The sequence below is a fragment of the Aedes albopictus genome, chromosome 1, assembly GCF_035046485.1.
Source record: "Aedes albopictus strain Foshan chromosome 1, AalbF5, whole genome shotgun sequence".
In the NCBI taxonomy this organism is placed as follows: Eukaryota; Metazoa; Arthropoda; class Insecta; order Diptera; family Culicidae; genus Aedes; species Aedes albopictus.
The window spans coordinates 181090467-181106728 of NC_085136.1; the positions used below are offsets into that span (position 1 = coordinate 181090467).

The 16262-nt window shown below is 41.4% G+C and overlaps 1 protein-coding gene across 3 annotated transcripts in view; it reads right to left on the reverse strand.

Annotated features, from left to right (window-relative positions):
- Positions 1 to 16262, reverse strand: part of LOC109424864 (protein ILRUN) — a 228766-nt gene that overhangs the window by 182781 nt on the left and 29723 nt on the right. For all 3 annotated transcript variants that reach the window (XM_029858046.2, XM_062845916.1, XM_062845915.1), the window contains exon 3: positions 14236 to 14355. In XM_029858046.2, the coding sequence (XP_029713906.2) occupies positions 14236 to 14355 (120 nt within the window). The remainder of the gene's footprint in view (positions 1 to 14235; positions 14356 to 16262) is intronic.

The window sequence follows — 16262 nt, forward strand, 5'->3', positions numbered from 1 at the left end:
CAGGTGGGGTTCCAATTCAATCCACATTCATCCAAAGTGTATCACTCATTCATCCCAATCACTGGCCTACACGTACACACAATCACACAAGACATTTGAATGAACACCCCGCCATTTCACACACTTTCACTCATTCTCATTCACTCTCATTATTTCACTCAAACAATATAACTCATACAGCACACAAAATACCAAAACAAACGGGCAATGGACGCAAGGTATTGTCTTTTATGCTACAAGTAATTCCTTTCGCAAGGATACTTGAGCAAGACACCGAACGTGAATGCAGATCCATTACGAGCTGATTCCGTTTGGAATCAGTCAAATTTCCCTGATTCTGGCAGATAAAATAACGAAGATACAACAAATTAAAAAAGGTTAAAATGGTGTTGTCATCTATGCGCGGGAAATCAACATGAAGATAACTTTCAGTGTACAGGTGCGCATACATAGATGACCTCCCGAATGGATCGACGATCGCGGTTTGAGTCCTTCTGTCAGGGAAGGAAGATTAAGTTGGGGTGTATTGATGGTATAATGAGGTGAGAACCCCTAGAGGTTCACAACCTCGAAGAGTTGTCAGGTGCCGAGAGATTTAGGTGTCGGCTCCTGAGGAAAGAAGATGATTGCCAGCGCGAAGTGATGCGTGATGCTCCCGGATCCATCGATCTTCGGAAGCTCCCAAGTGAGCAACCTGGTGAAGTCGATATGGTGGATCCGAGGAGCTCCTGGAAAGTTTTATATTCACGCTGGCTTGGGGAAATTTGCTGCCTCCTTCCAACGGCTCAATCAGGCTGTGGGCGACACCATCCTTCTTCAGGTGAGTATTGTGATTAAAGATGGTGTACTAACCAGTGTGTCCTAGTGGTGACAACCGTAGTTGTCAAGCCAGGGTTTGACAGTCTTGGGCTGCCGCTAAGATTCAGGAATCGGACACTCGCTCTGGTGTTCCACTAGATTTTCTCACAATTCTCACGCTGAATATGATGTTTACTTGCAGGCCATCGTTGAGCAATATGCAAGCAACAGATGCCTGGATCAAAATAATTGGAAAGTTTATAAATTTGAAGTGAAATTTAATATTCACTCTCACTGTACCAATTTGGGAAAATTTGCTATGAAAATTTGATTGGGAAATTATATTTGAAGAATTGGTACAGATAGGAGCTACGGGAATTTCTATTGAAGTTTTACTGAAGGATTAGATTTCCAACAGGTTTAATTGGATCTAATCCCATTTTGCAAACATTAAGGGCACCGAGAAGCTTCAAATCCCTTAAATCCACACAGTACGCAGAAAACACGCTTGGGCTTAGAACACTTTTCGTGTTCATGCTCCTGAATCCCACAGTTGTAACACACTCCCAAGTGTGGCGGACGGTGCTTGTCCACCAGGGAGCTCAAACATATTATGCCTTCTTGTCGCGACTGTGGAGATTTAGGGATTCCACCAGTCTTCTCTCGGAGATTTCTTTCAGGTCGACCTCCCGTTTCTTTAAAACGAAGAGGTGGAGGTCTATTTCGTCTTGGTGACGATGGAGGGCTATTCTTGTTGTAGAATACCCTTGGTTTGTACCCATTTCCATTGTCACGAGGTTGTTGTTGCTGCCGCCTCTGTCTAGAACCATCGTAGGCAGGCTTACTTGAAATAGTAGATACTTCCTTGGGACCTCCAAATACTTTTTGGTAAATGGAGGTTTGGAGATGCTTCCATCTATGGTCTTTCCGATGAGCATCAACTCGGACAATGTGTTCACCGGCTTGAAGACGAGAACCTGCTTGTAATCAGGTCTCAGGTTTCGCTTGAGGATGTCCAACTTCTCGTGGGGACTAAGCGGCGCAGGCATAGCACGGAAGATTTTCTCCATCTCAAGATAAAAATCTAGAAAGGATTCATTCCTCTGATGTCGCCGTTGAGACGCTTTCATCCTCAGCGCAGCATCAAGTTCCGGGTGCACGAAGTTCGCCTTCAACTCGCACACCAGGTGGTTCCAGTTGTAGAACCGCTTCTGGGAACGCATCGCTTGAAACCAAGCCAACGCGTTACCGGTGAACAAATGCATTGCCGAGCTAAACAGTTCTGCTTCGGACATTTGTTCTGACTCAGCGTAATGATGGACACATTCCAAAAATTCGTTGAGTCCCATTCCTTCGTCATTCCCAGCATACTTCCTGATTTTCCAATCGGCCACCCGTTGGGGCCGACGCTGGTAACCGGTGATCTCCACCGATGTTGCTCTTTCCGGCTGACGCGGAAGCGTTAAAGTCGGAAGAGTAGTCTGTTGATAAAAGTTCTGGGAATTGTGCGAAGGTCCGAGATTCTCAAAACTTTTGGAATTGTTCGCATTACGGGAGTCAAAACGTCTTTGAAATGGTTGTTTGGGTAGTCCAAAGTTCTTGCTAGAAGTTTGCTTCTGCAGGTTCTCCGGAGTACCCAAGCCTTCTAACGCATGCTGTGCAAACTCAGGCAAATCCGGTAGATCGGGACTTTGTTGCAATCGAAGATCTTGCGTATCTACCGGCAAACTCAGAGAGTTTACGTTAGGAATAATTTTGTTGACGATGTCCTGTAACTCAGAAATCTTCTCGCGAAGTGTTTGCACTTCGCGGTTAGTTTTCTGTAGTCCGGATGCAATCGTACCAATGGACGCAAGGCCGCTACCTAGTTTTCTGACTACATCTTCAAGTGAATCCACTCTGGATGCAGTCCTAGTTTCGCTTTGATTGATTTGCTCTTGCGTCCTTTTTATCTCCGCCCTAATGTCAAGTAAGACATCGCGAATTTCTTCGCCCACCGCCTGATTGGAGGATGCTTCAACGATCGGAAGTTGGTTTCCTTTCGGTGAAACATCCTTTCCCGTGGCAATTTGAGCCAGCAAATCCTCACCATCATCTTCTTTGTCTTCCTCGGTTGGCGTGAGGGGAGGCACTAAACTATTCGCAAAGTGGTAGTTATGGAGGGCTACCACATCACTCAACAAATCTACAAAGGCCTCATTGGCCTCCCCCACGACATAGTTTTTGACGATTTGGAGCCGAGCACCCAGATGGAGCAATCTGCTCCGGTAAACCTCCTTGTTCGGACACCTGTACCCCAAATCCTCCTTCATGGACTCAAATTTGCCACGACAAAGCTCCAATTCAGCGTCAATATCCCCTTTAAAGGAGCGGACAGTGGTCTTGGAGCATTTCTGCTCACTGACCAATAACGCTTGCAGTTGACGACGCTTTTTGGAACTGGATTGACCCGATCCAGGAGGGACAACAACACCGCGGGAGTTCAATTCAAAGTCAATTTCGTCAGGTTCTAAGTGATCGGCACGCAAATGGAAGTAGGTGACGTTGAACTCCCCCAACGTCAACATGTCGATCGGCATTTTGACGAATGAACAACACAAATTTTCAAAATGTGGACGAAATTAAAACTTACCAACTGTTTCATAGGTATAAATACGGTGAGGAACCAGCTTTCGGCTTACTGACGGTTCCAAAATGGTTCTCGGTCACCAGGTTGCGTCAAATATTACCCCAAATTGGCCCAGAAGAATCAAAAATCCCGCCCTGAGAACAATGAGACCCAAAATGCACCAATTCGTTCTGCAGACGAGACGAATAACCGATTTAGGACAACACACAACAATACAAAATAAATTAAACGACCACGCGACTGTGAAAAATATCCCCACCACTGTGTTTATTCCACCCAAAATCCAAATTTTGGTGGAAGTACCCCTCGCTCAGTGAGAAAAATCGAAGATTTTTCGTCAAATTTACGTTGGGCGCCAATTGTAAGAATAAGCTTTCAGCCCTTACCCGCTGTTACCCGGCAGGGCGGCCTAAAGCAGGGTACCTCCACTTCAAATTCAGATTTCGGATGAAATTAAATAATAAAATATAAATAATTCAATTTGGTAATAAACTTTTAATTAATCTACCTGACCTGCGTTTTGCCCCACTATCCCCTATGTGGCACTTCTCAATGGTCGACTCGTTGGGGCCCTTCGCTGGTGGTGATGCACGGTGGTGGTGGTTTGTGCTCCACACGGTCTGTGCGTAGCTTCTTCCTTCTTCTTCTTTCTTCTTCTGCTTCTTCTTCTTGGGCACTATCAGGCTACCTAAGTAGCCGTCCTTAACTATTAGCTAGGGGGAAGAGCGGGCTCCTTTGTCGGATCCCCCCTAGCGACGGTGGTGTATACACACCGGACCGGTCTACTCCGCGTAGTGGTCCCGATAGTTACCGCAGTAAGCTATCGTAGGCAGTACGCCCCTTAGCACTGACCTACCTTCGTTCTCCTTGGCGATTAGCTACGGTCGTGAGACTGGCTCATTCGGCTGAACGACCGTAGCGAGAACGGTGGGTTTTGGGGATCTTTGACGAGACCGCCGGGAAGCGAATAGCTCCTTTACACTGAGCTCCCCACGATGGCGGCGATCCAAACCCTTTTCACAGCACTTTCACTGCACTAATTATGTTCCCGAACCACGGGCCGGCACTAAGTTTTGGGGGATCACTGTTTGGTTGCGTTCACTCCCGACGTGGCTAGGAACAACCTTCTAGCCAATTTCGTGCGAAAACGGCACTTTTTACAACTTCCCGGATGGTAGAAAATACGGGTAAAAAGACGCGTCCGTCGCTCTACGTGGTTCGTAACTCTCTCTCGTTTGATCAAAACAAAACAGCCTGCCACACACCGCGCTCGATTCTTCTGCTGCTATTGCTGCGTCGATGTGTGCAATGGAGTGGGAAATTGGGGACAAATGCCTCACCGGTACAATAATTTCGATTTCATTTCCCTACATTCTAACTAAACTTAATTCAAATAAAAATTTATAAAAAACAAAACACAGTGGTGTTCACAAATTTGGCACAAAATTGTAACCACGGGTTACAATGAATTTCCATTTTTCTTTAAAAAAATTATTACAATATTTTTGTTATATTCATATGTTTTGAAATATTGTACCTAGACGGGGTGACTTGCAACACTCATTTTCTTAACAATTCAAAGTCCTGAAAAACGAAATATTGTTGTTTAACCTTCCAGCGCGCGCGGCATCAAACAACCGAAACTGCACCGCGCTCGCGCTGTATACGAAAAGCGAGGTTTTTTGGTAGTGTTGTACTTTTTACAACAGCGCGCGCGCTGAAGGGTTAACTAATAATTAACCAGCAAAAGTCTGAAGGAGCATCATATGAACTGAAAAATACATTAAAACTTATGTTAAATTAACAATTAGTCACTTGGTGTTTTTGAGCCCAATATTTCCATATAAAAATTCACAATTCCATTTCCTATGTAAAAACAAATGTAAAAATAAGTATGTCAGCTCAAACGATATCACAATAGTAGCAAGAATATTTATCAAATATGCTTGAAACTAAAAATTAATATCTGCGTGTTTGAAAAGGGATTTACATTGGGTGTTGCAAGTCACCCCGCACGACGTCTTGTATCAAAAACGACCTTATTTGGCTTTTTCAACATGAAAAAATGAATCAATCTATAACTTGTCCACTTTATTTTATAGAGAGGTCGACTATTAAAACTATTACAAATAGTTTGAATTTTGAAATTGGGTTTAATCAACATTTTTTGTTAGTTGAAGCTGAAAAGTGTTGCAAGTCACCCCGTTTGACGGTAATTCGCAAATCGCTTGCTCATGGCACTCGCATCGTTTTAGCTTCTGTTTGACGTTTGCTCACTACCCCCATCAACTCAGTGGGTTTGCAAACCACAGCGTGATTAGCATTGGGCCATTATGTTTTCGTGACGATGATTTTTATCGCATGTTGTTCCAAGTGATACGTCTGTTTGTCTGTGGTAACACGATGCTCCTATTACCCATATTACCACAAACACTTATTTTCAAGTTGTTATCGTTTAATTAACTATGTGCGATATTCATGTTGCTAGAGTTTAAGTTCAGATGGATTGATACAGTTTCTGTACGGAACGATAATTTTCGACCAGTTTTTACCCATTTTTAACATAAACATAATTAAGTGTGTAATATTTTGAAGACCTAATTTGACGGTTAACAGTTTCACCTTTCAAGCACTGTTTAATGTGTACGATTTTTTTTGTATGCGCTCGCATAATCAATAATCGTAATTAATAAAAAATAATAATAAATCCATTTTTCAGCCTTGTGCCGAAATGACGCCCATCCGCAGCTATTCGCAGCTGGATTTGCGTTTCGCAGATAGTATAGACTCCAAACTAAACTGTGGTGGCGGGCGCTTGAGACTGCTCGACCCTGCTTGTTAGATATAGACCAACTTAGGCAAAACATGATGTTTTGGTCAATAATTACCCATTTTTACTAATTTAAATTAACCGTGTAACCTCAACAACACACCCATTTTAAAGTTCAGACTATAACATTATCAACGGTGGATTGACTTTAAGGGGTTGGTCACTCGGCACATTGTGCCCGGCACACATGCCGGCACATCTCGGCACACATGCCGGCACAACATAGAAATCCAACTTTGCGGTATGGAATCAAACTGTCATTATACCAAATATAATAAATAAAGAATATGGCCCACTCTAGCACTGAGCTGGCGAACGCATTTTAGTGATCGCAGCGACACGGTTGACTCGCGGTCGAACTAATTTATTGCTGCAAAGCCGCAGGTGGCTTTGATTGAAAAGAAAAACGTGACAAACAATGAAAATTTTGAACGAACCACAGACGTCAATTTTTGATGCTCCAAGGTTTCACGTCCAAAATTGTGGGATTTTGTGGATGCTATTCAATATGGGAGTTAGGAACACGGTAGATACTCCAGCAATTATGCGATTTTGATGTAGACCTTGGTGTAGACACCATCTTATCAGAACAGACAACTCAAACCCAACGCCATTTTCACCGGTCCCTGTCCCAGCAAGTGTTCTGAAGGGAATTTCTGGGTGAATAAGTTTTCAACTTGGTTTTCAAACAACACCAATGTTGCGTGGAACCCTGACCATTTTATTCTATAAATTGCTATTATGTAACGTAAATGCTTACACCAAACAGAACGAGTTCTGTAGATAGTGGAACCTCTGGGAAGCTCACGGTTGTATCGAAACCATCCCACCCAACCGATACTCATCCTAGTCTGTTTTAACTGATTCACGGCCGGCCCAAGGCAAATTTCAACGTGATATACCCCGAATAACGAATAGAACCCAACTTACACGGTAGTTCTGATTCATTAACCATTCTGATAGCCATTACAGCCCAAAGACTGTCCGAAGCTCATCCATTGACCGGCGAGGAAAAAAACTGAAGTGGTTTCCAAACACACAAAGCGGGAAACGAGTTACTCTCTTTCAATTATGCTTTCAATGAACGATTGCGGATTTGAAAATTAGTAGATTTGTGCTACAACAATCAACGACCCGGCACTCTCTCGAATGACGTTTGAAAAGTGATGCCCGGCGAAGTGAAAAACCAAAGCTACCTAGATTATCCTTGTTTGAATAGTTCGATTTCCTGCCGCAAGTAGGTGCTCTTGTCGGACGAATCTGTTCGCCGATCGATGGTATGGGAAATGAAAGAAGTGGGTTATCTTGTACTTAAAAATCTTTGATTATACTTACGATTGCAAAAAATCCCTTCATACAGATTCTAGACAAGTGTTCTGGGTGGAATTTGGTCGGTAAACACCGACTGGACCAATAACATTCGCCAAAAATAGGTAGGATTAAAATTAGCGCAAAAACATTCTAAGAAAATATTCCACTGGGCACATTCGGCACACCTCCGGCCCGTTCGGCACACTTCGGCACACACTGAAAAACAACCGGCACAGCTTAGGCACATATTGGCACACGCTCAAAAATCACGGCACAAATGAAGTGTGCTGAATGACCCACCCCTTGATTGACTTCCAAAATTAAACCGTTTTTTCACTGAGAAAATTGCATTTGTTTAAAATGCATTTTTTCTACAATTTTCACTATTTTTCTAAGTCTGATATCTGTGGCGCAATGGTTTTCCATCACAGAGCACTGAAATTTAGGGAATCTAGGTTTGAACTATCTGGCTATCAAATGGTATGTAAGACACGTCATTCAAAGCAAGTACATTTTTCGATTTTTGGCCACCACTTTCCCCATAGTGCATCGTATGGTTGTACCAAAGAAGTAGCCGTTTTATAATCGAACATGTTTGTTTGTATATGTTTTTTTCGAAGTTTAAAAAATGCAACTATTATATTCGCAAGTGCTTTAAATTTAATCAAATCAGGCCAAACATGTCTAAAGGTCCTATCTGCAGAAGAGAGGCTCTCTTTGGTTTCCCTCTCTTTCGTTAATATCTCAGCTATTTATTTGTATTATGATTGTCTCCTTGCATTGAACGATGGCCAAAACAATCGTCTTTTAATTTGTACTGCAAAAATAGTTTAAAAGTGTATCATTACATTGCAATAATTGAAAGAGAAAGTGAACAAAGAGAGCCTCTCAAATGCAGATAGGACCTATTGAAATGTTTGGCCTGAAATGCTTACCATAGTCTAATCTGATATCAATGAATATTTTTATTTCACTAAATAAACAACGAGCATCTCTTAATAATGCTTTTTGAAGATATTGATCATAGTCTTCTATGATATATAAAATATTTTCGTATAATTCTTTTGGTTTCCTAAGTTCATCTAACAGGGTCGTTTTTAAATACTTCCTGTTTGGGGATTTTCTTAGGGTTTTCAGCTCTTGCTGGAGATTTGATAATAGTTCATCTACTTGTTTTTGGTTGTACATACCGATCACGTATCAATTATCTTTATGGTGCGTTATGGTGCACTGTTCCTCTGCTGCCAGGGCTCCGACGACGGCGGTGAAGAGGACGAATGCGGCGATGATCTTCATTTTGACGATTTGTTGATTGGTTATTTGTGGAACCACTGTGCTGGTTCATGCTTGAACTACATACGATGGATCTTCTGCGGGACACATTGCATCTTCAATGTTATTTTTCACTAATCATTAGTCACATAACATTGTTTATACATTTGTTATACGCGAACTCTTGTTACTTTTCGCTAAGCGCAAATCAATTTCTCTCTTAAAACAGCGCCACGCGAAATAGGGTATTGGTTCCCTTATTAAGCATGTGGCTCCCATTTTCATCCTACGAAAAACAAAGGAAAGAAGCGCTGTTTGTTTTATTTCTTATTTTTGTATTTTTTGTTAGAAGTGAGCACCCATGTAAACACAAAGAACGGAATCAATCGGTGCCGTAATCGCTTGTTTTCGAATAAGATGAATATGGGAGCGTGAGATTACATGCGTGAGGCACACATACCCTATGCACATATGGCTAAGATAGCCAGAACAAAGCATGCTGCGATAATGTCGTTCGATTCTAAACTGTTTTTTGTTACTGCAGGAGCAATTTGTTGGACTTGCTGAGCCACAATGATATTTTCTTCTTTAGATTCGGTTGCGCCCATTTTTGCACTTTTAGTTCACTTTTGTTTCACTTTAGTTTGTAAGGGTGATGTATTTTGCTTGCTTCATTGTTTCACACAAGCTGTCAAATTCTTCTTTTAAAATTTTCACGACAATCACTGTTGCAATAATTAAAATCGATATGGAAATCGCGATTAATACGGTTCGCTTTAGTCCGGTCGCCATCAGCGAGTCGCGTGGATGGTTCGAATTAATTGACACGCACAAGTCACGCAACTTCGCGGTTGATCAAAATTGGTTACCTTTTGTTTATTTTTCCAAATACTTATAGCTACCGTCAAACGAGGTGACTTGCAACGGCGGGGTGACTTGCAACACTTGATGACTTGTGTCTATGTTTATCAACAAAACATAAAAATAGGACGTTTACATTCCAAAACTCAGTTGAACTATAAAGTGCACATATTGTCTGAGTAGTAGCCACGATTTTTACTTGTATTAAAATAGTTCCAACAAAATATTCATAAATTTAACATTAGTCAGAAAAAGTAACAAAAATGTGACCCTCGAATCGTTGACTGCAAAAGAATGAAAACAAAATTTCCCAAAAATAATATTCTATATGCGGATTCTATACATAATGAGCTATATGAATTTTCATTTTACTTTATAAAAATATTACAATATCTTTGTTATATTCATATGTTTTGAAATATTGTACCAAGACGGGGTGACTTGCAACACTCGTTTTCTTAACAATTCAAAGTCCAGAAAAACGAAATATTGTTGTTTTACTAATAATTCACCAACAAAAGTCTGGAGGATCATCATATGAACTGAAAAATACATAAAAACTTATGTTAAATTAACAATTAGTAACTTGGTGTTTTTGAGCTTAATATTTCCATATAAAAATTCACAATTCAGTTTTCTATGTAAAACAAATGCAAAAATATGAATGTTAGCCCAAACGATAACCCAATAGTAGCAACAATACTTATAAAATATGCTTGTTACTAAAAATTTGTATCTGCTTGTTTAAAAAGGGATTTACATTAGGTGTTGCAAGTCACCCCGCACGACGTCTTGTATCAAAAACGACCTTATTTGGCTTTTTCAACATGAAAAAATAAATCAATCTATAAGTTGTTCACCCTATTTTATAGAGGGGCTGGCTATTAAAACTATTACAAATACTTTGAATTTTAAAATTGAGTTTAATCAACATTTTTTGTTGATTGAAGCTGAAAAGTGTTGCAAGTCATCCCGTTTGACGGTACCTTACAATCTACTACTAAAATTGAACATTCGCATAAGTGCGTCACTCACGCTCTCACTCTCTTAAGCCTATACGGTCAGCTGTTGAGAGCACGCTCGCAACTCGACCATGCCTATGTTTTATTATACTAATGACCTGGTTCTGGTGTGGCGTGAATAAGGAAGTTTGAATGTTTGCTACTCAGGGCTTTAAGGTTGTTACTGGTAGGTTTGGTGTTATGCTTTACTTTCAGTTGAAATGTAGGGAATGTATAGAAATGGAAAGCTATGTAGGTCATGTAGAAAAGGTCACCACAGAGCCTTCTTCATCTTCAATGCTTTCGCCACGGCAACGAGCTCGTCGTTGGAGACCAGTCGGTTTACGTCAAATTCCGCATCGCCCTCGCTGTACGGCGTAGGTGGCCACGTTGTTGTATCGCGTTTTGGAAACAAACCCTCCACGATACCCTTCAGTTTGTCTGGGCACATTCGACTGGCGTCATTGGGCCCTTCAGCTTTGCCATTATGATGCGGTAGGCATTTCCCCAGGGGTTAGCGTCGGCTTCCTGGCATAGCTCCTTGTAACAGTTCGCCTTGCTCTGCTTGATAGCTCGTTTGAAGGCAGCTCTAGCTTCACGGAACGCAACCTTGCACTCTTCTCTATCGGCCCCAGTTCTGGCCCCCTGAACCCGTCTCCTAGCTCGGAGGCAAGTCGCACGAAGGGTGCTGAGCGTCGCATTGCACCAGTACGCTTGGCGTCTAGCGTTCCTAGGTTCAATCTCCCTCGGCATTGCTGCATCACATGCCGTTGCTAGCGCTTCCGTCAACCACCCTGGGTCGAGGTTTGCCGCATCGCTATTTGGCCGAAGTGCTTCGATAAAAGTCTCCTTGTCGAAGTCCTTCGTCTTTTACTTCCGCTCATAAGTCCTAGTTCTCCGTATGGGCGTAGGAGCTCTCTGGCCTATCTTGTAGAGGATCGCCTGGTGGTCGCTGTGGGAGTACTCCTCACTCACCCTCCTGTCCATGTCTTCCATCATCGATGGACTGCAGAATGTAATGTCGATGATGGATTCACGACCGTCTTTGCGGAATGTGCTACGTTGCACAGCTTTACGTCCAGCTTCGCCAGAGCTTCGAGTAGACTATATCCTCTTGCATTGGTTTGCCGGCTGCCCCACTCAACGTTGAAATCGCCGCCGATGACTACTGGACTACGTCCTACCAGCGTGTCAGTGAGTGCATCCAACATCCGGTTGTATTGCTCCTCGGTCCATCTTGGAATTTCCTTCGGGAATTCCTTTGGAATTTCCTTCGGGAATTCCTTTGGAATTTCCTTCGGGAATTCCTTTGGAATTTCCTTCGGGAATTCCTTTGGAATTTCCTTCGGGAATTCCTTTGGAATTTCCTTCGGGAATTCCTCTGGAATTTCCTTCGGGAATTCCTCTGGAATTTCCTTCGGGAATTCCTCTGGAATTTCCTTCGGGAATTCCTCTGGAATTTCCTTCGGGAATTCCTCTGGAATTTCCTTCGGGAATTCCTCTGGAATTTCCTTCGGGAATTCCTCTGGAATTTCCTACAGGAATTTGTCTGGAATTTCCTACAGGAATTCCTCTGGAATTTCCTTCGGGAACACCTATGGAATTTCCTACAGGAATTCTTCTGGAGTTTACTTCGGGAATTTATCTGGATATTTCTTCGGGAATTTTTCTTGAATTTCCTCTTGAATTTCCTTCGGGAATTCCTCTGGAGTTTTCTTCGGGAATTCCTCTGAGAATTTCTGCATAAACTCTTCAGGGAGTTTCTTCGGGAGTTCTCGTAGATTTTATTTTCTTTTCTTTGAAAGTTCCTTCAGGAATTCTTCAGGAAGTTTCTACGGATGTTCTTTCTTGTATTTCACTGAAAACCCCTTCAGGAAATGATCATGAAATTTCTTTAGGAATTCCTCCAGATTTCTCTGGAACTTCCTTCAAGAATTTCACTGGAAGTCTCTTCAGGAATTCCTCTGGAAATTCTTCAGTAATTCTTGAAGGAACTTCCAGAAGAATTATTAAAAGAACTTCCAGAGGAATTCCCGGAGCAGCATCCAAAGGAATTACTGAAGAGGCCTCCAATGAAATTTTTGAAAGAAATTTCAGAGGATTTCGGGAACGAACCCTAGTGGAATTTCTGAAGGAACATCCAAAAGAATTCCTAAAGGAACTTTACGAACATGGCCAAGTGGTTTCACATAGAAAAGTTATACTTGTAATAGTCACCGACAAGCTGGCGCTGAAAATTCTAGAAGTTTGTTAGGTCGCATACTATGGTTTGTTTCATATAGGTGAGTGGTCACTTCCCTGAAGGCATGGCCCCTAGTCCGGAACATGGTCAAGTGGTTCCGAAGAGAAAAGTCATCCTTGTAACGATCACCAACGAGCTGTCACTGAAAATTCATGAAGTTTGGTTCAGGTCGGTTAGTAGCCACTTCCCTGGGGCATGGCCTCTAGTCGGAAACATGATCAAATGGTTCCACCAAAAAAGGTCAACTTTGTAATGGTCACCAAAGAGCTGGCACCGAAAATTCAAGAATTTTGATAGGTCGCATGCAAGGGTTTGTTTCATGTCGGTAAGTGGCCACTTCCCCGGGGGCATGGCCTCTAGTTCGGAACATGGCCAAATTGTTCCACAAAGAAAGGTCATCCTTGTAATGGTCACCAACGAGCTGGCACTGAAAATTTATGAAGTTTGATAGGTCGCATGTTAGGGTTTGATTCAGGTCTGTAATTGGCCACTTCCCCGGGGGCGTGGCCTTCTGTCCGGAACATGGCCAAGTGGTTCCACAAAGAAGGGTCATCCTTGTAATAATCACCAACGAGCTGGCACTGAAAATTCATGAAGTTTGATAGGTCGCACGTTAGGGATTGGCTCAGGTCTGTAATTAGCCACTTCCCCGGGGGCGTGGCCTTCAGTCCGGAACATGGCCAAGTGGTTCCACAAAGAAGGGTCATCCTTGTAATGATCACCAACGAGCTGGCACTGAAAATTCATGAAGTTTGATAGGTCGCACGTTAGGGTTTGGCTCAGGTCGGTAGTTGGCCACTTCCCAGGGGGCGTGGAATCTGTAACGTGGCCAGGTGGTTCCCAGAGAGTTCATGAATGCTTCCGGATATTGTCGAAACATTTTACCGAGTTTTTGTAGGATAAATAGCCTAGAAATATTGCGAAAACCATCAAGCTGATGACAAATTCTAGAGTTCTCTAGTCCAGGATAATCTATTACCCCAACGGAATCCGGAATATCTCCGGAACCACTTGGCCAATCCCATCCATCCTTGGACCGTCAAAACTAGGGAAAAATCCCGATTCAACCGAGCCAAGAGAATTAAAATCGGTTAAGATTTGACTAAGTTAGAGCAAATTGAAGCTTTCGCAATCCAATGACGTAACATCTGAATGGAATGGTAGTTTCCTTGAAAGTCGATATCCGTGGGTATTTGAGTGATCAGGTTCACTCCACTGATCAACTACACCCCAGTTTACGGTACATGTTTCAAGTGATGGCGTTTTGAAAAAAAATATAAAAAGTACTTACGGTGTGTTTGGGGTTACTTTTTCATCCTTTCCAACTGTCAGATCATTCAGAAACTTCATCGATGGAAGACGAGAAAACGCCATGAAATCAAAGTAGCATCCAACAGCAGCTTGTAAATTCCTTAAAATAAACAATAAAGTGAAGTTACATTTTAAAACAAACAGATTTTAACCCTCCATCAGTCGCATCAAAAAAAAGTTACACGAGCGGTCGCGTCGTGTACTCAGTACACGGCATACGCTTTCAATTATGTTTTATAGGGTGGGGCGGGGCAAGATGGGTCACGGGGCAAGATGGGTCAGTGCCATTTTTGGGCGCATTACTCATGTTTTGTTTAGATTAATAATTTTGTTAGATGACCAGCATGAATATACAAAAGTTTGGGGCATTGATTGAAAAATTATTCACTCTCATTGGAAATAAAAAATAAAATGGTTTTTAGCCATTTTTCTTATGCGATACATTCCATATAATCTCCATATAAACGGCCGCGGGGCAAGATGGGTCACCTTCAATTTTGAACGTATTTTTGGAGCATTCAAAATTTATTTATTTTTTATTACAAGACTATCTCATAAATGACTTCAATCAAGCGGAATGAACACTCAAAATTATAACATAAAATTATGATAATTTTTTAGTGAAAACATCGATTTTCAAGACGCCTTAGGACCACTCAAATCGTAAAGTTTTTTATATTCCAAATAAATCTATAAAATGTTTACTAGTAGCTCTTGTTTATTCAGTATGGATATGGAGCATATATGAATGCGGAACAAATCTTATATTTTGACGTTTTTCGTTGAGAAAATGTGAATTACTTAAAAGGTGACCCATCTTGCCCCGCACTTTTTTCACGGTGCAAAATCGATCACTTTTTAAAACTGCTCGTTCAACATCATATTTTGTATTTAATGAACTTTTTATCGACTTTTAGCATAGCTTACTAGTGTATTAAAGAGTAGCGAACGAATACAAACCAATACGATTTGTATTTACAAAGTTATGGTGATCCATCCTTATGCGACCCATCTTGCCCCGCCCCACCCTATGCTTTACTAGATACAATGTTGGTGTCTTCGGCAAAAATGTCCAACTGAATAATGCGCGTCTGATAGTGGACATTGTAGTAGGCTAAGAAATAAGCTACTGAGATGGAATTATAATAAACGTCACTGTTGTTCTGTTTACCAAATGTGTCTTGGCGTCTCTACATTGGCGACGAGAGAGAAAAAAGAAGCCTTGTGAGGTGCGACTACAAGGATTGGACTACGGATATTACTAATTAGGACAAGGCATCGGCCTGGGCAGCTCTGGGTGTCAGTTTTGTCCTTTCCTAGTACGTTGAGCAGTCCATAAGGAAGTTGAAGGATCGGGATTACATCGAAACAAAAGGATTGGATGTATCATCCGGCTTCAGACGATTGGAGGATGCATCAAGGGATAGACTACCGGTCGAGAGAGGTCTTGAGAATCCAAAGAGTAAAGGCAGGTAAAGTAGAACATGGAAATGAGAATTCGTGAAATCAAACATCAAATCTTCTATGTATGTATATTGATGTCTTGATTGACGTGAGATAAATTCAATTTGTATCTTGAGAATTTTTCTGAAAGAGTCTCGGTGAGAACCTTTCTCTTATGAAAACGCTATTACTATACGAACAATAATTTTAATAATTTCGGAAGTAACTTGAAATGGATAGCTAATAGAAATATATTGTATATGCAATAATATTCATAATAAGAATATATTGAAGTTGTAATTCAAATTGAAGATTTTCATATCGAAAGAATTTTCGTTATAGAATATTCAAAATTTTTGAAGAATATTGCAACAGAATTAGTTTGTGGGTTAAACTTTGGGTCAAAATTACATCAATTACCTTTATAGCTAAACGTTTCAACTGTAAAGATTCGGTTTTTAGCATTGTTCAATCTTTGGAACTGATACATTTTAAATGAAATGCGATGGATACTGGAAAATGAAAGTGGAAGAGAAGCGTCAAACATTTTTCATCATACTTATG